Genomic DNA, 23,113 nt, shown 5'->3' with positions numbered 1-23,113 from the left:
TAACTATGGGGGAAAAAAGTTTGCACACTGAGAATTGCTTATAGGGATTCAAAACAGAGTTTTTCTATCAATTAATAATCAAGATATCTTTTTGGATGTCTTGTATAGACAATTTTGTCTAGAAAAACGAAGGTACAAGAATTAATTTGAAAATTGTATAGAGCCTACAGTCTCTGAAAAATAGCTAACCTATCCAGACAAAAATGCTGACTACTACTCTATGTAATACCACTGTTGCAATTTAGCATTAACCATTTGAATGTGTTATTTGCAGTTTTAAGTTGAAGTCGACTGAAACTCAACTCAATATGCAGCCAATGTGAATATGTATTTGGAATAGAGTTGGACTAGAGACACACGTAATCAGTACCACTAGGCTGATAATGGTCATCAGTTAGTTTGGCTCTTGATTGGTAAATACTGACTTCAACCAAAGGGGAGTGATGATTTAGATTTTATAGTCAATACTTACATCCAAAATTGTATAAGCAAACTAGATACATTGAGCAAATTTTTAGCTAAATTTTTTGTTTTTTTCTGCCAATGTTGAGTGAGGTTGTAGTTTCATTATTTTAGTTTTGAACAATATCATTAGAAAACTTTGTAGGAATGTATTACCCTGATCACAGGGTCTTTAATGTCATCTGATTGTTTGTTGCACAGTGTATTGTACGTACATTTGTGAAAGTCAACCTCTGGAATTACACTAAAATACACTATTTATTTTCTGTACTTTGTTATTTTGGAATATTGTTTCTCTAGAATTTCACAATGTTTCGATGACATGCTGTGGAGTCTACAGATCTGTGTTGCCATAAGGTCATTTTCTTCTGAGTTCACATTATTGTTGCCACATCGATATTTTGATCCATAGTTTTATTAAGACTATTGGAGAAGTGTGACTGGACATCTCTGTGACCTTGACCAAGTTTATTTATTCAGTAGACCACATACTAATACAAACAAATCCCAATATGGGAATACAACTCCATGTCTAAATCTCAGTAAGGAAATAATTTTTCTTTTCTACCTTACTGTGATGTCAAAGTATCTGTCAACATAAAATAGAGTGTTATTTTTCTGGATCTTTTCATAATAGAAAGAAAGAGGGATGTTGGGCCAAGGTTTGGGGGGGGGGGCTGTGGGGGATTGGGGACATTCCTACATTATTCTAGGGTAATAAAAGGGTTTTGTATTCAGCTGTTGCTGTTTCTGTTGCACACTGTTGTTCAAAATTCCCTTTTAAAGAAGAAAAAGAGGACTGTTTTTTTCAGCTAAGAAAAGGGCATCTGAGTCTTCTGAGGGAATAGACTAACTCATACATTCCCCTTTGGACTTGGTGTTGAAAAGGCATAGAAAGGAGAATATGAAAAGGAAATGTGTTTCATCACATGAATAAATTCTAACACCCTTCTTAATATTTATGTCATAAGAGAGTCATTATCACAGGGGCAATGCCTGGCTCCCTACCAAGAGCAGCCAGTAGCAACAGCGCACTGTGAACTGCTCTTGCTGGGCTATTCATTTATTTTGTTTGTGTGTTCTCATGTCTGCAACACAAATCTAAGGAACCTTTTCTACAGAAGTTGTGAATGAATCTAAATGTAATAATTAAAACAGTTTTTTTGTAGTGTTGCAATACATTTTCTACTGTTGGTCATTGAAGATAATCCACCAAATTACTCCAGGTGAAGGTTAGATAGGCTTTCTAAATTAAGCTGGGCTCATTGACAGAATCAATTGCAAGTGGTGATTTCTGTAGAGCTGAATGGCCTGTTCTCATTGTAGCGTGTTTGTATGCTATAATATTTTGTCTCAGCCTTGTTACGCTGACTGAGGCATCAGAGTGAGAATCTGACTCATATTCTCTCTCTCTCTCTCTCTCTCTCTCTCTCTCTCTCTCTCTCACACTCACAGATCCAACACAGACACACACAACCCCCCCCCCCTCTCTTTTTGGAAGAACTGTTCGCTCAGACAGCAAGGACCTTGAAAGTACATTTTGGTAGTTTGTTTTTGAGAGAGAGAGAGAGAGAGAGAGAGAGAGAGAGAGAGAGAGAGAGAGAGAGAGAGAGAGAGAGTAAGTAAGGAAGGCAGAGAGAGAGAGAGAGAGAGAGAGAGAGACTCACACACATGAATACAATACAGAGGGAGTAGGAGAGAAACAACTAAGCAGTCTGAGGATAAAACAACATCTGTCATTGACCTGTTACCTTACTCTGGTGTTTAGCACTCTGAGCGATCATCAGGGAAGATGCCTGTGTTAAACAGGTTCTTGAACTCGGAGTTTGGCAGGAGGCTATCCATGAGTGAGGAGTTGCTTCCGACTTCTGTGTGGACCCTCTCTACCTACCAGCAAGGAGCTCTGACTCTGGAGCTGCCTGAATTGATCAAACTGGTTAAACTAGTTTGGAAATCAAAGCACAATCTTCAGGGACCCAGGCGGAGAGGGATTTTCGAAAACGAGGACACTCTGTCCAATTTTCAAGGTAAAATTGTCTGTTTTACATCTATTGCATTTTTTCTGATTGAAAGAATATATATATATATATATATATATATATATATATATATATATAAGTGGTAAAGATATAGAAAAGCAGACACCATTTTCTAAAATGTTTTGTATTAAATTGCTAAGCAAATTATCATGAAAGAATTCAAAATCTACATAAAACGTGTTCACTTCCTTATGCAATGTGGAATTGCATTGCTCAGAAAGAAGTTTTCATCTGTCTTTTTGTTTTTGATGCACAATTCGTTTTTTGCTAGACAAATTGTTATTGTTATGCCAGGTAGAGTGTTATGGGGAAAACAATTTGTCTTTTTGAGGGATGTTAGTTGTCAAAATAACTTGTTAATGCATATTAAGATCTGCCTCCTGATGTAAGTTAATCAGACTGTCAAGAAGGCTTGTTTTGAAAAAGATATCTAACCCTGAAGGAATGTAGAGGACAAAGCTCAAGCAATTAATTTAGGGGAAAAGGCTAATATTTCGGTGTGCCAAGTACATTATTTGCATTCAGGGAAAGAGTAGCTTTTCCGTTGCTTTAATTTAAGTATTTTTAACTTTTAACATAAATTTGACTGTCATCTTCTATACACTGTGTAAAGTGTTTGTTTTACACTTTGTCTGCATTACACTTGAGAAGGACCCCTTCTGTGTACACTTGGTTCTTGGTACTCTTGTCACCTTTGTTTGTATTTCATGAATGCCAAACAGCTTCTTCTGAAGTTCTGTAAACTGGAATGTATTTATTGTAGACATGAAGCAGTCCCGTATGATATGCCAGACTGACAGACCTGGTGTAGTCTGCTGCTTACCAGGAATGCTGATGAACAGTTTGTGATGCTTCCTGGACTCTCAGCCATTGCACATTGCAATGATCATAAATTCAATAACAGACCATAACAGATTCAGTCAACATCGACTGTATTTGTTTCACGTTTCTAACATTTGTACTCCTGCTTTCCTGGAATGCTAATGAGACTGAGCACATGCAGAAGTCCACGTGGCCGGTTGACACATATCTGTGAGGAGCCCCTGAGATCCACATCTTGCTTCTGCGGGAAGCAGTGGCATTGACAGCAGTTGTGTGAATTCTGAATTGTGAAACCGTGTCAGAAATGTTTGAGTCTCAGACAACCAGCATGATTCATGTTTCATTATCTGTGACCCACTTCCATTTTGCTTAGAGACAATGACCTATTTTCCACAAAACTGGGGGATCGGGTGAGGGGGGCGGGGAGTTATTTAAAGAAATGCTTACTGTGCCAGTGCCCAGATTTTCTCTCCAATTTTTTTTGTACTCTCATACTCATTTGTTTAATGTAGCCCCCATACTTTTAGACTTTTTTTTTTTTAAATGGCTTTTTCAACAATTAGACATGATGTCAACACCAGCTCTGGCTGCCTTCCTCACTGTGTTTGACACATTAGCCATAAATGTACAGTATTGGAGAATCCTGGTTGTACTTCCTCGCCCTCCTTCACGTGTAATGGTGGGGACGTGGTGACTAGCCAAGATGCTAGTCTGGTGATTCTAAAATTTAGGGTGAGAAAACACAAAAAATTATTTGTGATTCTAAATTTAAAATACCTTTTATAATTCAATAGAATTTCAGAGAAGCCTACAGACCCAGCAGGTTTTTTTTTTTTTTACCTGTGCAATATTACTGTAGTTTATTTTGTTCTGTAATACTACAAAATGACTCGACTGCAATTTAGCATACCCATGCTTCATTAAGTAGATGGGTACAAAAACACTGCATAGAAAAAAATGATAGCTCAAAGTTTTAAAGATATATAGTTAACAATTGTGCATTATTCATTTTGTGGTAGATATATTGGTTTAAAGAAAGAGGAAAACCATGCTGTCTAATATATCTGGTGGATCTACTTCCTTTGGTGGCTTTTTTTCCAGAAGGATGAAGTGAAGCAGAGAAGGCAGTGAAACAGAAGTAAGGTTATCTCAGCTTGAATGTAAAGATGTCTAAAAGACTTGCATAACAGAAAGCTACCAGCTGTTACGTCTTAAGAAATATAGATTGCAGAGTGATAGCCCATTGCTATCCTTTGCTGTATCTCTTGTTTTTTAATGTTATTCTTGAATTCCTAAGCTATCATACTTAAATAACCCCCAGAGAGTTATACATTATGGGCAATATTCAATTCTTAGCCAGTAAAAATAGATTGCAAAGCATTTCAAGAATGAAAAAGTATCAAATAAATACAGAAGGTGTTATCACACTAGTGAATCATATGCGGAATAGCACTGGAGACTGCACTTCTGAAATCACCCACAGAGCCGCTATAGCACACAGTCACAGGGTCAATGTCCTCACATTGCCCTGCATGTATCCTTGAATCCTGCCCTGGAGGGACAGGCAGCATAGGAGGTCATATGGTGATTCATTATACATGGCCATTAACTCCTTGCCAAAATTTAAACCTTTCCTCATTCTGTATTCTGTACAGACTTTCCTTGTGCAGATGTTTTAATGAGAAAACAGGAGATACAGTATCTCTGTTCAAAGAGTTCTGGTTTCATAATGTCTAATCAATTATATTTCCTTTAATAAATTAAAATTAAGCCATCCATAACCATATTATCCATCCATCTGTTTCCATTTTCATCTAAAGCTCAGTAGAATTCATACGCAGCCTCAGCCGATCATCGTAGGTGTTTTTATGCAAAATGTAAGTACATACAGGTAAAAATAGACCAGACAATTGCAAGAATAGAGAGATCCCGGGAAACTCATCTGCTAAAAGCAGTATCAGGTTAGCAGGGAGTTTGTTAGTCTAGGCCATACTGTTTGTGCTCTTTGGGTGAGATAACCAGTAAACACCAAAACTTAGTGTATACTGTTGAGGCTGGAGAATAAACTGGGGAAGCCAGTGCTGACAGGGCAGCAGAGACCCAGCCAGCTGCCTGCAGTACACAGTATCAGCAGTGAGAGCGGTGTGCATTCTCCGGCTGGCACTAAAACTCTGCTATTTGCGTTCTAGGATCACAGTGCGAAAAAAAAGGCAGATCACATGTCTCAGAGGACGCATGTGTGTTGTCTTCATCTCTTCCAGGCTGGTACAGTTTGCTAGCGGTAAGTCAGGTTGAATATAAATGGATGTTTCAAACTGAGAAAAATGAAAGTGTGAAATAAATTACTGGTGATTCCTTCGTGTTTGAACTGGGGTGGTGGTGGGATAATTATAATAATTATCTCTGTTTTCACTCTTAGAAAGACCCAGTGTTTTTGAAAGAAATACTGATTTAGTCAATTTCGGATAAACCAAATGACCTAACACTTTAAACTAAAGTTTAATAAAACAAGATAGCAGTCTATAGATTATTCACTGCAGCAAGGCCAGCTATAGTGTAAATGAGGATGTGTTTGGCTGTAAGCCAGAAGTATGCAACTGAAGCAAACCTGAGAGATATATCCATCAGCCTTCAAACAACCCCAAGAGCAAACATCAGGATTATCTTCCATGATGATCTTTAATGGGAGTTTAACAGCTGGACACAGCCAAGCAAATTTGTAGGGATTTGAAACAGATTGAAACTGCAGAGACGTGGGAAATTAAGTTTAATGTTTGCAAATGGAAAGTGTTCCATGCTGGTCAATCAAATACATAAAATGTTATTGAAATCATCTCATTCTATGAAAAGACATTAGTGTAGTGGGGTTTCTCATTATCAGCATTAGGTTAATGAAAAAAGACAAGAACATAATGATAGTAATGGCTGAACCAAGAGTATAACATTATCTAAGAGAATTGTTATTGAAGCTGAATAATGTTTTTACGAAGCCACTCCAGAGTGTATTTTATTGCAGGATTATTTATTATGGTTTAAAATTAGTGAAGTACTGCTAGAATGGCTTAAGAGAGGAGCATTAACCATAAAGGGCTAAATTGTGAGAGGTACACAAATATTTTAAGATTGTTATTACTAATTTTGAATGAAGAATACAGTACATAAATTATTTCGAAAATAATAGCCAGTCACAGCAAATTTTTCAAAGCCATTTCAAATGGAAAGTGAATGAAAAGACACTATGGTTGAAAAAGCAGTGGACAATGTGGGGGGTCGTCACGAAAGCACTGATTTGTTTAAACACTGCAAAATGTTCTGGGATGCGTTATTTTTTAAGAACCACATGGGGTGGATTAGCTAATGGGCCTCTTCATTATTCACTTTAAAAATATATATATTCTTATCTTGCACATTCTTGTTTGTTGAGTACATTACAGTGAGGGAAAAAAGTATTTGATCCCCTGCTGATTTTGTACGTTTGCCCACTGACAAAGAAATGATCAGTCTATAATTTTAATGGTAGGTGTATTTTAACAGTGAGAGACAGAATAACAACAAAAAAATCCAGAAAAACGCATTTCAAAAAAGTTATAAATTGATTTGCATGTTAATGAGGGAAATAAGTATTTGACCCCTTCGACTTAGTACTTGCTGGCAAAACCCTTGTTGGCATCACAGAGGTCAGACGTTTCTTGTAGTTGGCCACCAGGTTTGCACACATCTCAGGAGGGATTTTGTCCCACTCCTCTTTGCAGATCCTCTCCAAGTCATTAAGGTTTCGAGGCTGACGTTTGGCAACTCGAACCTTCAGCTCCCTCCACAGATTTTCTATGGGATTAAGGTCTGGAGACTGGCTAGGCCACTCCAGGACCTTAATGTGCTTCTTCTTGAGCCACTCCTTTGTTGCCTTGGCTGTGTGTTTTGGGTCATTGTCATGCTGGAATACCCATCCACGACCCATTTTCAATGCCCTGGCTGAGGGAAGGAGGTTCTCACCCAAGATTTGATGGTACATGGCCCCGTCCATCGTCCCTTTGATGCGGTGCAGTTGTCCTGTCCCCTTAGCAGAAAAACACCCCCAAAGCATAATATTTCCACCTCCATGTTTGACGGTGGGGATGGTGTTCTTGGGGTCATTCCTCCTCCTCCAAACACGGCGAGTTGAGTTGATGCCAAAGAGCTCGATTTTGGTCTCATCTGACAACAACACTTTCAGAATCATTCAGATGTTCATTGGCGAACTTCAGGCGGGCCTGTACATGTGCTTTCTTGAGCAGGGGGACTTGCGGGCGCTGCAGGATTTCAGTCCTTCACGGCGTAGTGTGTTACCAATTGTTTTCTTGGTGACTATGGTCCCAGCTGCCTTGAGATCATTAACAAGATCCTCCCGTGTTGTTCTGGGCTGATTCCTCACCGTTCTCATGATCATTGAAACTCCACGAGGTGACATCTTGCATGGAGCTCCAGACCAAGGGAGACTGACAGTAATTTTGTGTTTCTTCCATTTGGGAATAATCGCACCAACTGTTGTCACCTTCTCACCAAGCTGCTTGGCGATGGTCTTGTAGCCCATTCTAGCCTTGTGTAGGTCTACAATCTTGTCCCTGACATCCTTGGACAGCTCTTTGGTCTTGGCCATGGTGGAGAGTTTGGAATCTGATTGATTGATTGCTTCTGTGGACAGGTGTCTTTTATATAGGTAACGAGCTGAGATTAGGAGCACTCCCTTTAAGAGAGTGCTCCTAATCTCAGCTCGTTACCTGTATAAAAGACACCTGGGAGCCAGAAATCTTGCTGATTGATAGGGGATCAAATACTTATTTCACTCATTAACATGCAAATCAATTTATAACTTTTTTGAAATGCGTTTTTCTGGATTTTTATGTTGTTATTCTGTCTCTCACTGTTAAAATACACCTACCATTAAAATTATAGACTGATAATTTCTTTGTCAGTGGGCAAACGTACAAAATCAGCAGGGGATCAAATACTTTTTTCCTCACTGTAAGTATAATCAGTGAAAGACAAAATTAGATGGAAGAGACAGACTGTGAGCAGGTGAAAAATAAACATTTGCAGTGGATTAACGTTATTGAAAATATAATTCAAAGGAAGGCTCCAGAGCAGGCGTCAAGGTTACATAATTTGTCATTGTAAACAGCAGACAGTGTGTGGGAACACAAAGTCACTGTATCTGTTTTATTGACGCAATTCAAATTCCTTTACAAAGATTTAAAGACAGCTGTGTCAGGAAATGAGACGATAGAGGAGACAAGTACTATCATGAAGTTATGGCCTGATGTTTTTTTTTTAAATAATAAGTTATAGTAATCTATGATTACACCAGATATAAGTAAGTCCTATCATAAATTAGAAAATTATTTTGTATACATTTTTCACCTTGTAATAACCCCTTGTAGGTGAAAAATATACTCTGTGATAGGCTTGGCATTGATTTATTGCTTGGTCAAATCATTTCTCCTTTCAGAACAGTGTTGTCAATTATGTGCTTTCAGGTAATTCATCCTCTTTCACTTGCATGTTTAAGTAAAGTGATGCTTCAAATCCTGTTTTCAATATGTGAAGTCAACCAAAAATATTTGCAATTGGAGGGTATTTGCCTTGTTCTAGTTGTGTAGTTCTCTGTATTTAGTAAACTTGTATGAAACCTAACTGAACAATGTATTGCATATTGTAATGTTCATTGCTTGATTAGGAAGAAAAACATATATGTATATTATCTATGCCTTTATATTTGTAAATATTTTAATGATATCTAAAATGATATTATATGTTGTAATGTAGCAGTAGTAGACACAGAAAAGCAGTGGAATTTGGGCATTATGAATACTGGAATACATGAAGTGCACTGCCTTAATTATTGAGATTCACCACAGGAAAGGTTAGTGAACCAATATATTTTATTTTCTTCTAAAACATCTCTTTAGAAAGTGGGGATTCTTGTTTTGCTAAATATATTACAATCCTTCCCACAAAAAAAAAAAACAAAACAACAAGAAATAGACAGTAAATTATCATAAATAACAATAAATGATCATTTGAAAAACTAATTTTAATTGTAATTAATTAGTGAAGAATTCATGTTCTGTCTCCTCCTATTGGGTAATGTCTGTAACCTTGGGACTTGATAATCTCTTGAACAGTTTTGATATCCATTCATGTGAGGCTTTTTCACTGTTCTTTCTTATTCATATAAAATCTGCGGGTGGCCAAAGAATTTCATGAAGTTATGCTCTTGCTCTATGGAGTGCATTGTACATTCTTCTGTATATCTAAGAATTCTTCAATACTCCTACCCATAGCATGATCCGTTATAGCATTCATTTGTGATTCTCAAGGACAGACTCCTTATTCTTAAAAATAAATAAATAAATAAATACATAAAATACAAAAATCTACTATTATATAACCAATGTATTTTGGTTACTTTAAAAAATATATCTGTAATAGTTGCTTGTTTCATTAACATAACTGTCATTATGTTCCTAAATATAAAGAAATGTGTTTGTCTTATATTAAACTACATGGTTTCAGAGATATTTACATACAGAATAATGAGAAAGTGAAAAATATCATGAATAACATAACAATCGTAGTAATAGGGCAGTTGGCCATAGGTGGAGGAGGGTGCTTGGTGATTTTTTCAACTGGGGAATGGCGAACGCATGACATAAATTGTTAAAGAAAATTATATGAGTATATATTTTCCAAACGTACGTGGGCATACACAAAGTTCTGAGTTTGCCCTCGACCAAACCCAGGGGCCTCGCTAGACCCTACTTAGGGGGCCTTCAGCCCCCCTATATTTTCTCTCAGCACCCCCAAAAATAATACAACCAAAGAATCCAAGAATGAACGCTGTCAACAACCCCCCCCCTGCCTTGACACTGGAAAAAAACACCATCAGCACCATTCCCCCCCCAACTCTTACACCGGAAAAAACACAATCAGCACCCCCTGTAATATGTTTAGACGGTCATAAAAAAAAAACTTTAAAAGACTAAAGTAACAACTGCAGCTAACAAAGCTTAATACATAGTTAATATGATAAGTATTGACTCATTGGTAACCATCATTTGACATAAATAACCTTTGCAAATTGTAGGAAGCATAATATTTTAGATCATTGGCACTTCTCCTTTGCCATAGTTATTATAGATGGGATAAACACTGTGGGAGAGAATCATAGTAGGCAAAATTATTAAAGATTTAATGAGCAATCAAATGCAACACACCACACACTGTTAAGGTCTGTAGAGAACTGAAATGGCTGGTCTCAGTAAAGTCACGCTACATCAGGTTAAGTTTCGAGTGATCCTACAGCCGGCGGGGGTCTTGTCATGTGGTTCGGAATATTGCAGTGAGGTGTAGAGGTTTGCCATGGGTTATGAAGCAGTTCAAAACATTGTGTATTAGGGGTAATAGTTTACAAATACGATTTCTTAACCAGTGGCTGTAGTATTAATACACGTACACACACGAGAACCCAATTACACAAAGGTACTGTATATGCATATAGAACCAGTTTTGAAAATGGGTCACTTTTTTCTACACATGGACTTGCTTCACTTAATGCAGGTTATTGTGGATTAGATAAGGGGCATCAAAAGTGAAATCGTACAAGCAGGCTGATTCGTGTCCTGCCATGTGACAGCAATGTGAGAACATCAGACAGTCGCAGAAGACAGACAGCACTGTTTGTGTATCCTTAGGTGAACCAGGCTCCTTTGGGCTTTCTTTGTTTGTTATGCCTTTCATTCAAAATAATTTTGACAGTAATGTCTGAAGTTATTTGCACATCTTTTACACTTACCCACATGATTCAGTTCACTCCCTATATATATATATATATAATATTTAATATTTAAGATAATATTTAAACTTTAATGGAAACATGTGAGCAGCACATTCTATATTGTTACCAATCTATATCTCAAAGAAATTGTAGTCACAGAGACTATCTAACCAAGCAAAATGATGCAGATATCCTGCTTCACCCACAGACAGCACATTTCTGATCATAGTACAACAAAGTCTGTTCTGATGCTCTTAACTGTAGTGAAATTGACTAAAGTCACTCTTTATGATACAGTCAGAATCTACTACATTTTAATGATACTGGACTAAAGCAATTCTATCAGAGAGTTTATTCTGTCATTCTGGTTGCTGTGCTGTCCTCCATTACTACACTGGCTAGTCCATCTGGGCACTTGATCAAAAACTGACCAAGGCCTGTCAATATTACTTCCATTGTGTAATATATTGGACATAAGATGCTAAGTCCCTGCAAATGCCTATTGTGACTGGGTAATTCAGTTGCCTTACATTATAGTTTACTTTTGCAGTAAACATATTTTAATGCTGCTCATTTGAGCAATCTTGCTACAATAAGAAGCTCCCCGTTGGTGTTGATGCCACAGGGCTTATAAAATTCTGAACGCTGCACAGTGAAGTTATCACAGCAGTGTTTCTGCATATGCTGGACTGTGCAAATCTCTATCACACATGGAACAGCAGAAGGTAGATGCATGATTGACAAGTGCTTGGCACCCCAACAGAGGTAATTGTGGAATTCCCTGAAACACAGTATGGATTGGTAACAAAGATTGGTGGTCTTGAGTTTGCCAGAAGACAGCTGTTGTGACTGCAGCTGAGACACAGAGACACTGTGGTAATTGCAGATTGTATTGCTGTCTCCACGCTGCTGCTGTTTTAGGTTATTTAATACAGTTGAACAGAAAAGTCCAAGGCAAATGGATCCCAGGATTGCCACAAGCCTGGGTGTTTTTAAACTTGTGTAGCCTAAATGTTTTGAATGAGCATACATTTGATTTACAAGTGCTCAGCAAATTCTGATCAATTAACATGCATTAGAGTCTCCAGACATTGTGCAGCACTGCCCCCCCTTGTCTTTCAGAATGTGAGCTACAGGCTCATTTAATTTATTCTCCCATTTTCACTCTGACATTTCCCTGTACTATTTATATACCTATTGAGACAACATTTGAACATTATTAACATTGAAATATTTGTAGTGCTTATGGAGCAATTGAAAGCACCTGGGGCAGGATTAAGGGCCGGATTAAATCAAAACTTTCACCCACCCATTAATAGCAAACTACAGTCTCCCCTTTGGTTAGTCTTCTCTTTTTCAGCCAACCGGGGTTACATCTGTGAACTATCATTATACAACAAGTAAAGCATACTGTTTATTTTATAGGAATATTCAGCATGGCTGATTTGACCTTTGCAGAACTACTCTACACAAATAACTACATTTAAACAATAAAGCAAAACACTTTACTATAACTACTAGTACATATATTAATTCTAGCCTGATGAGGATTTAGAAAGGGCATTACACCCCCCAAAAGAAGCTCCCTGCTTTGTATTTTTGATGACACTCTCCATTTGTATGCTAAGCACCATAACAGTTAATCTCTGACAAAATAAGTGATTAGTATAAGTGAGTTGCTTTTTCCCCAGATTTAGATTTTGTAATATTTTAAAACCTGACTAAAGCCAAAATGCGCAGTGATTGCTACAGAACAAAATCCTTCTCTGAATTCACATTTTCACCTGACATTATTCCAAGTTTGGTATTTCTGGTCTTTAGAAGGTATAAGCAGGCATTTTTATATTATGCACCATATTGATAGCAAAACTAGACTCTAGGGGCCTCTTCTGGCATATGACTTAAGGGTTTATGCATGCCTGACCTGTGTTTGCAGTCATTGGATGATTTTCATCCATATTAGTTGGCGTTTCAAGTCATTCATATGGCTGTTGTTGCTGTACTCTTGCAATACAGTCAAGACTAGTTAAATTAATTGAGACATTCCCAGGTGCAGTTTATGGGCATATGTAACCAACACATGTTTATTTTGAAATGTGCAGTGCTTTACTTGCATATAAAACACTTAAACAGCATCAATAATTATTGAATCAAAGATATAAGATAGGTTTATAGGCTGGATATATATATATATATACACACCGATCAGCCATAACATTATGACCACTGACAGGTGAAGTGAATAACACTGATAATCTCGTTATCATGGCACCTGTCAGTGTGTGGGATATATTAGGCAGCAAGTGAACATTTTGTCCTCAAAGTTGATGTGTTAGAAGCAAGAAAAATGGGCAAGCGTAAGGATCTGAGCGACTTTGACAAGGGCCAAATTGTGATGGCTAGACGACTGGGTCAGAGCATCTCCAAAACTGCAGCTCTTGTGAGGTGTTCCCGGTCTGCAGTGGTCAGTACCTATCAAAAGTGGTCCAAGGAAGGAAAAGCAGTGAACCGGCGACAGGGTCATGGCCAAGGCTCATTGATGCGCGTGGGGAGTGAAGACTGGCCCATGTGGTCTGATCCAACAGACCAGCTACTGTAGCTCAAATTGCTGAAAAAGTGAATGCTGTTCTGATAGAAAGGTGTCAGAACACACAGTGCATCGCAGTTTGTTGCGTATGGGGCTGTGTAGCCGCAGACCAGTCAGGGTGCCCATGCTGACCCCTGTCCACTGCCGAAAGAACCTACAATGGGCACGTGAGCATCAGAACTGGACCATGGAGCAATGGAAGAAGTCTGGTCTGACGAGTTCATGGTGTTGACTTGGCCTCCAAATTCTCCAGATCTCAATCCAATCGAGCATCTGTGGGATGTGCTGGACAAACAAGTCCGATCCATGGAGGCCCCACCTTGCAACTTACAGGACTTAAAGGATCTGCTGCTATCATCTTGGTGCCAGATACCACAGCACACCTTCAGAGGTCTAGTGGAGTCCATGTCTCGACGGGTCAGGGCTGTTTGGCAGCAAAAGGGGGACCTACACAATATTAGACAGGTGGTCATAATGTTATGGCTGATCGGTGTATATATATATATAAAAAAGATAAGATGCTGGACAGATAAAAAGCCTGCACCATTGGGAGTTGGGTAGGATCCCTTTGCGCACACACACCATTATGTTTGGTGATCAGATAACAAACAATACTCAGTTGTCACCACATAATTTAGAGTGCTCTATTATGCGTAACTTTGCTTAAGCAGCTCCAACTGTTCAGTATTGTATGTCCTAGGTGCGTTTCTAACTCCCTTTAGAGGGGCTCCTCCACCTGGTGTTGTAATACTTCTTGTTAACTTATATGACTGCTTATACATTATGCATAATTGGAGCAGGCAAGCAGTCAAGAGTCCAGGGTACAGTTATACAAACCATCAAACTGCACTGCTTTACTACAACATTAATGAGGGTATGTGTATTTACTCAGTATATTATTCAGAGCAGTTTGAAAGTAGTTTAGAAAATACAATGCATGTATATGAATATGAAGCTGATAAATGTATTACAAATATATTGCAATTAAATGTATAGACTTTCAATAAGTCTCCCTAGTTAGAGTATTTACATAGTAGGTACTGGGATACTGACTACATCTGTAGTTACTCATAAGAACAGTGTAATTATGCATTATTACAATGTACTTAATGTGTAAAAAGTGGGCCATGCCCGGTTTAGCTCCAAAGGTAGCCTTCCAGTTGGCATCCTTACCAGACAATTGTATACTTACATATAGCCTACCGTTAATCATTTTTACACATTACATCTACATAAACAGATTAATTCACTAATTGTTTGCACCCGATCGGATTTAGGGTTTCCGAAGCAAAGGGGTTGAATACTTGAGAATACTGTTGAGAATCTTCTAATTTTCTATGAAAATCTAACCTATTTACATAATATCAGACTTTTTAGCTTAATCAGTTTGTAGTAGATTGTGTAGATTCTAAATATAAAGTCCCATTTGAAAGTTTAACGATTGCAACCTCAGATGGCAAACAAAATGTGGAAACTTTGCAGAGGGGTGAATACTTCAAGGCACTGTATAAATTTTGTATCGATTTATTTAGAAAGAGAACAAGGCAGATGAAAGTGACAAAACATGAACTAGAGATAAACAATTATGGTTGATAGAAAAGGAAGGATATTTTCCACACTGAGCAGTAGATTAAAACAAACTGCAATTTGAACAAGACGGATTAGTCAAGGATTTGTCCATTTACCACCAAAATGTCAGTCTAAATTATTGTATTTTCTACATGAACACCCTGTTGTAGCATGGTTTTGATATGGCAGGTAAAGTATTATCATGGAGAATAGTATGAGTTCAAATGGATGAAAATGATAGACAACAATGATATTTGGTTCAGGTAGTTATGGAAAGTCTTGTTACTTTGAACGTTACAAAGTTCTCAATTCCAGTGCCCCATGTTATTTTGTCTGTATACCTTAGGAGCATTGCAGAGAAAAGGACGAAATTGTGAGTGCTAACAGTTTTTACCAGGTGTCAGTCAGTACTCTTGTTAGACAATGTTGCAGGAGGTATACTTAAAGCAAAATAAATGTTGAATGGAGGATTGCAAGGATTACAGACATACCAGCAAGGCTTATTTCTAAACTTGAAATGGGTTATTCTGTGAGTAGAAAGGAAGGAGTTAACCTTTTTAAGGCCTCATTAAAATGTCCTTCTGTAGAGTTAAGTCTGTGGTTGGTTCAGATAATAAGCCACACACCTTTTGAAGGCCTGGATAGAAATCGTTTTAGCTGCCCCAGCAAAGGTCACCAAAGATTAGTTTTACATCTTTGTCAGACATCAAAACAACAACTATTTGCAGTTACATCAACTCAATCCTGGATCCTAAAGTACATGATGAAAACCTGCCCAGTTAAGGTAGGGGGAAATTCAAGTATGTCTGATTTTATATATGAAAAGAACCAGCTTGTGAAAAGTGTCATAAGATGTTAAATGTACATGTGAAGCTTGGTTTACGGTCATGCATGATAAAACCTTTTGTCATTGTACAGAGTTATTGTATAGAATGTGGAATTTGGGGTCCAAAGCAAAGAGTGCCACCTACTGCTCAATGTACAGTGCCTTGTGAAAGTATTCACCCCCCTTGGCATCTTTAATCTTTAAGTCACACCACAGATTCTCAATTGGCTTGAGGTCTGGGCTTTGACTAGGCCATTCCAAGACATTTAAATGTTTCCCCTTAAACCACTCGAGTGTTGCTTTAGCAGTATGCTTAGGGTTATTGTCCTGCTGGAAGGTGAACCTCCGTCCCAGTCTCAAATCTCTGGAAGAATCAGGTTTCCCTCAAGAATTTCCCTGTATTTAGTGCCATCCATCATTCCTTCAATTCTGACCAGTTTCCCAGTCCTTGCCGATGAAAAACATCCCCACAGCATTATGCTGCCACAACCATGCTTCATTGTAGGCATGGTGTTCTCGGGGTGATGAGAGGTGTTGGGTTTGCGCCAGACATAGCGTTTTCCTTGATGGCCAAAAAGCTGGTCTTCCCTTTTGGTGAATAGCAAACGTGTTTGATTATTTTTTTCTTTAAGCAATTACTTTTTTCTGGCCACTCTTCTGTAAAGCCCAGCTCTGTGGAGTGTACGGCTTAAAGTGGCCCTATTGTCAGATACTCCAATCTCCGCTGTGGAGCTTTGCAGCTCCTTCAGGGTTATATTTGGTCTCTGATTAATGCCCTCCTTGCCTGGTCCGTGAAGTTTGGTGGGCAGCCCTCTCTTGGCAGGTTTGTTGTGGTGCCATATTCTTTCCATTTTTTAATAATGGATTAAATGGTGCTCCGTGGGATGTTCAAGGTTTCGGATATTCTTTTATAACCCAACCCTGATCTGTACTTCTCCACAACTTTGTCCCTGACCTGTTTGGAAAGCCCTTGGTCTTCACGGTGCCGCTTGCTTGGTGGTGCCCCTTGCTCAGTGGTGTCGCAGACTCTGAGGCCTTTCAGAACAGCTGTATATATACTGAGATCATATGACAGATCATGTGACACTTAGATTGCACACAGGTGGACTTTAACTAATTATGTGACTTCTGAAGTTAATTGGTTGCACCAGATCTTATTCATAGCAAATCGGGGTGAATACATATGCACGCACCACTTTTCTGTTTTTTATTTTTTAGAAGTCTTTAAAACAAGTTATTTTTTTCATTTCACTTCACCAATTTGTACTATTTTGTGTATGTCCATTACATGAAATCCAAATAAAAATCAATGTATTTAAATTACAGGTTGTAATGCAACAAAATAGGAAAAATGCCAAGGGGGGTGAATACTTTCACAAGGCACTGTACACTACTTCCAGTAGCAACATCATAGTCTTTGTTGATGTTGGACTTAAGGACTATGTCTCCATACGTTTCCATAAGTTCAAGATTATATACAGTGCCTACAGAAAGTCTACACCCAGTGCTGTGTTGGGGTTGTGCCAAATATAAAGCTTCGCATTTAAGCCAAAAACTTCCATTTTAGCTTGGTTTTACATTTACATGTCAGACTGCAAAACATTTTGCCAACATGGCTGTAGAATCTCCTGAGTGTTTCCAGGTGGGTTTTCTTGAGTTATGGCTTCTTTCTCGCCAACCTACCATACAGGCCAGAATTGTGGAGTGCTGGGGATAATGTTGTCATTTTGACGTAATGTTGTATTGGCCATAATAGCCTGTAGCTCTTGCAATATTGCCATTGGCCTCTTGGTAGCCTCTCTGATCTGTCGCCTTCTTGCTCGTTCATCTAGTTTGGAGGGATGGCCTGACCTAAGTAGGGTCTTGGTGGTGCCATTCACCTTCCACTCAGACTTAATAATAATCTTGACCGTCCTCCAAAGGATATTCGAGTCCTTTGATATTTTTTATTCCCAACCCCTGATCTGTGCCTTTCAGCAACTTTGTCCCGGAGTTCTCTTGAAAGCTCCTTGGTGCTCTTTGTTGAATGTATCCTGAAATCATGTGAATCATTACAATTTAAATACTACAAGCTACAATTTTGAAAGGGGGTTAGAATTTGTATAGTTACTGTAGCTGCCAGAAGAAAGGCAAAACACTATTATTTAAAAAAAAAAAAAAATGCTCTAAGAGTACAGCAGCAAATAGCACGCAGCCATCTTCTTCAACTGTGCTGCTGAGAGACCCGTTCCTTCAGGAGTTAGAGACGTCTCCAATACGTAACTGAAGATACATTAATGTTGACTAAGTCAGCCAAAAATGTATATGCGTTATGTAATGGAGAGCTTAGCTGGAATGAAAACCAGATGACCCTGTCACTACACACACACACGTATATAAACATTTACTTTATTGTTTACTATGCTGTGTTCTTCCATCTTTTCATGCATATTTTAATGCATGACAAAGGAGCCAATTGGCTGTCTATGTTGTTTTGGCCCTAGGTTCTGCAAATTCTGTGTTTTCAAAATTCATAAATACATTTTCCATGAGGTAATAGGCCTGGAGTCACAGACAACATTATATTTTGTCTTTTCTTCTTCTTTTTTTTTGTTATTCTGGGAAGCTGTATAATTGTTTCACATGATTTCCATTATAATATTTTGCTCAAACATAGTGTATTTGCTTAAAAAACACATTTGAGCAAGTGTTTATTCAAAGACTCACGAACAGCAGCTAGAGCATGAGTCTTTAATTGGAAATAGCTTTAAGGGTTTTAAACTACCATTGTCAGGCACTGCTGCAATCAAACAGAAATATGTTTGATAAAAAGACAAGGCTGGTAAAGAACTAAGAACAAGTATCAGTGTCTTTTTTACTTGCCTGCAAATACACTCTAATCATTTTTAATGCAAAAGACCATAAATACTGTAGAAAGCTCTCAATTTGCATAACTGGGTTTTTGAAGATCTTTCATATTACCCAATTCAGCTCCTACAGAAATGATGGCAGAAGCCAGTCAGAACCAAAACAATCTAAATTAACCATACACATAGAGCAATCAATGACACAAAAATTAAGTCCAGCGCACCAAAACCATTCAAATTCACTAGTGGTAACAATCCTCCAATCAGAATAGTCTTCTTAGGTTTGTTTACAGCTTGGGGGTCAGGCTAGGCTATTGCAGTTCATGTTTACTCTCATAACACCTTCTTTTTTATTCAGTTGTAGTGTTGAATTTCTCCACCGTCGTTGTGTCAACTATGTTCTAAATATGAATACTATAGTGTGTTGGATGTTCAATTCAATTAAAGTTTGGCAAGAGTTTTACCAATTACACCGCACAAAAGCTATAAATGAAACAAAGGCCACAAAATATATTTATGGCAGATACATTAGATTGGTTTACTCCCATCATTAGGTTCAGTAACTATTCAATCAGCGAATCAACCAATCTTCATTGGATACAGTGCCCTTCACAGGGGAATTGCTTGGAGTGCTTTGCCGAATCGATGTGTACATGAAGTACAACTTAATATTTGCATAAGTAGACAGTAGATAAACCATTAGACACCAAAGAGAGAGGAGAAAATGTATCTCTGGGATTCCCAGACGTAATTGAACAATTCATATAGAGCAACATTAAAGCATGTTAATGAAAGGGTATCTAAAGTCAAGCCAACCATCCCATCAAGCTGTGCATTTGATTGTGCCTCCCCAGCCCCCACCTAGGCTTTGTCTGACAGGGTAAGTGGTAGCTATATGGCTCCCCTGCCCAGGACTCTGCCATAGTTGAGCAGGATAAACATCAATAGGTTATTGTGAAACCCTAGGTCAGCTAATGCCATGTGACATTCTAACCGCAGACAATATTATATAACACTGTTGTCCTGAGCTCTAGGCTCCAATAAAGAACTAAACACATAACGTCTCTGGCTTAATATTGATAGATTTAATGGAATGTTCTCCGAATTTAAAAAGATATTGCTAAAACATTCTTCTAAAAGTATTATTCTATGTATTATTTGTGTTAATGAAATGCATATATTTGTATTACATAACAAAATTTGGAAAACCTTTAAACTATTGCATGCCTGTATTTATCTAACCCAATACACTCTTTTCAAAATGTTACTACATTGAGTAAAATCCTAATGTATGTATGTATCCTGGAAATGGCATGTGTGGCTCGGCAATTTTATTATTTATCTTATTTATACTTATTGTTGTGCTTATTATACTTTTAGTGTTGCTTTTTTGCAAATTGGTGTAAAAATTTGAAGAAGCCTGTGACTCAGTCCTTGAAAATATATTGCAATATTTGTTCATTTTCAGGACATAAATTTATAGGTTGACTTCATTTCTGCTCCCAACTCATCTGCAAGCCTTTTTGTCATTGTCTGAGAAAGAAAGAAGTTTTGTGCCAATAGAGGAAGCTTGAATCACAACCAAAACAAGGCAATAAATGCACTCTGAAGTGACAAAATAATAGAAAAAGGAGTCAAAGTAAAAGATCTGATGGAGCCCATTTTCTACAGGAAATACACTACCTATTTTTCAAGGCAGATGACAGTTTAGCTCTGTTGAGGTATTTCCTGTGGAAAGGTCAGTAAAATAATGTGACAAATTCCTTTCTCATTTTGTTTATTTTTTATTGCCCTGTTTTGATTTTGGCAATACCCAGTCTTTTCTATTTATAAAAACAAACAAATAAGCACTTATGTTATTTGTTGAAATAAGGGCAATATTTTTAAGGTGCTGGTTGGCAAGCATTGTTTGACAGACGACTGTTACGACACTTTAAGACAGTTAGATAGTAATGTTACTGCAGTCAAATGCTGAAAATGGCTTTGCGTGCATAAGAGACCAAACATGACAATAGAAAAGCACAAATGAGCAATTCACCAGACACTGATTTTGAATATGTTTTGTGTGTGTGCAGGGTCTGTTTCATGGAAAAATAACAAAAGCATGAAAGGAACAAAACTCACCTGAGCTTAATCAAATTGTGTGAATTTTGCCAGTCTGTTAATTCATCCAGTATTGTTGGGTGCCACTAATCCTGGGTAGTAGAAACCAAATTCCTGGATCATCAACATTTTCCAGTATTTCTGCTGTATTTTCAGTATGGATTCTGTTTGTGTGTGTATTCACTAAATTTGTGATCTAAATTTGTAAAATCTAGTTTAGTAAACTGTCACTTCGCATTTTGTCAGTGTAGAAACTCTTTGCCAAAATATTATTTTGCCATGTTAAGAAAACTCAAACAAAACAACAACAAAAAAAACACAATTATATTTTAATAAGAAATATAATAGCTCAATAACATAGGTGTAGTTGAAAAATACCAAATTTAATTTTTCTGTGTAAATATAGGTCTTTATGTATATTTGTGTTGTGAAGCTGCTAATCTTTCTGAAAACATCCAGAATAAAATGTGAAGCATATCTTCAAAGGGTACAATTGATTAAAATGTTTTTCTTTCCAATTTCTGTGAAAAACGGCTGACTTATTAGTACACTCTGTGCCACAGGCATTTGAGCAAAAAAGCAACAAAGAAATTAGAGAACACCCCCAGTGAGGGAATCAGGCTTGCATATGACAGTGCTCTAGGGGTCTAGAAATTAACATCAATTTTGTCTGTCTTTAAATGCTACATCAGTTTAATTCCTGGGAATTATTCCTCGTTTAGCATGTCCTTGATTTCCAACTGACAAAAACAAACAAAAAATACACAAAAAACACAAAACATAAGCAAACAACTGCTTTTCAGTTCATTTTTTTCTTTTCTGTTTCTGCTAGACTGTTTTACTAGAACTTATGTAAGCTGAAGTCAAATGGAAAACATCCCCCCCAACAATGCTATCGTATTTTATGCATTGGGAATTATTTATCTTTTATGGTTTAAACATTAGTACATTTCAGTTCCTGGTGACTGGTATACCCTTCAAATGACATTAAGCACACACTGCCCTGCACAGCTGTACTTCATTTTTGTTCCAAACTCCATAGCATTCATTGAGACACTGATTTGGAAACTGGTCGACAGAATGTCAGCTCACTTGATGTCAGGACAGGCATACACAGAAGGGCAATACGTTTTTTTGTGGATATCAATCGGTCTGTTTTGTTTAATCTCAGTGGCAACAACATGAGTGCCTCATTGTGTTAAGGCATTTGAAAGGCCTTCATGGCAAAATTAATACAAATAATAAAGTAAATGTCAAACAGCCTGTAGAACACAAACCAGCTTGCAGAGTAACATCACTTATTGACATATCAACCACAGTAAAGTAGGACCAAAACATCCATGTTAAAAGGGTTACTTAAAGGGAGAGGAACATAATCAAACGGCATGTTCTGTGTAGTTAAACACATTATACAGTTGGAATTTCTCTCAGAGTGAAAAACTGTTTCCATACAGTGTGAGCCTTGAGTGTTGTGTATGTTTCTCTCAACCCAAACACAGCTGCTGTTTATCATTAGGAGCTTTGTGAACTGAATACATATACATAGTTGATACACAAACACCCTCTCCACTCTCGTCTCTCATATAGTGCCTCTGCTCTTGAATTTGTCTGAGAACTCGGGTTTTGTCTGGAAACATGATGTTCACTTTCCTGTCTGTTTCCCCAATGAGCTCCTGATAAGTACAGTTGTTTTGCCATCAACAAATCATGGTGTTACTGGCAAGTAAAAATATCAGTCACTTGTATGGATTTCATGCTGTCAAGTCTCTTTGGAATATTCACAAATATTCAAAATGAATGAATTGCATGTGAAATATATCTGCTTTTTAGAATTTCATGCACAATTGCCTTTGGCTTTCCTTTTCCCAAATATGCAGATTGGAAGAACTGCAGTATTCATTTATCTAATAATAAAACCAAAAGTCTGCTCTTCACATATTGTAGACTGTTTCTGTTGTATAACTACTGGACAAAGAACTGAAGTAATCTTAGGCAGGCCTACCTTTTTTCATTCTGTTTACCTTATCTGTATATATATATACACTC

At 37.6% G+C, this 23,113-nt stretch overlaps 1 protein-coding gene across 6 annotated transcripts in view; it reads left to right on the top strand.

The window, feature by feature from the left end:
* Nucleotides 1-23,113, top strand: part of LOC136747056 (3',5'-cyclic-AMP phosphodiesterase 7B) — an 81,954-nt gene that overhangs the window by 34,661 nt on the left and 24,180 nt on the right. For 2 of the 6 annotated variants that reach the window (XM_066700022.1, XM_066700013.1), the window contains exon 3: nt 2,231-2,489. The exons of 3 other annotated variants lie outside the window; for them this stretch is intronic. In XM_066700022.1, the coding sequence (XP_066556119.1) occupies nt 2,255-2,489 (235 nt within the window). In that variant the 5' untranslated portion in view covers nt 2,231-2,254. Of the gene's footprint in view, nt 1-2,230; nt 2,490-5,417; nt 5,605-23,113 lie in introns of those variants that run through there. One more of the 6 variants, XM_066700050.1, reaches the window with a different exon arrangement.

The sequence above is a fragment of the Amia ocellicauda genome, chromosome 1 (genome assembly GCF_036373705.1).
Source record: "Amia ocellicauda isolate fAmiCal2 chromosome 1, fAmiCal2.hap1, whole genome shotgun sequence".
NCBI classification, from domain to species: Eukaryota; Metazoa; Chordata; class Actinopteri; order Amiiformes; family Amiidae; genus Amia; species Amia ocellicauda.
Note: the sequence above shows the minus strand (reverse complement) of the source record. Positions and strands in the feature narration are given on the sequence as shown.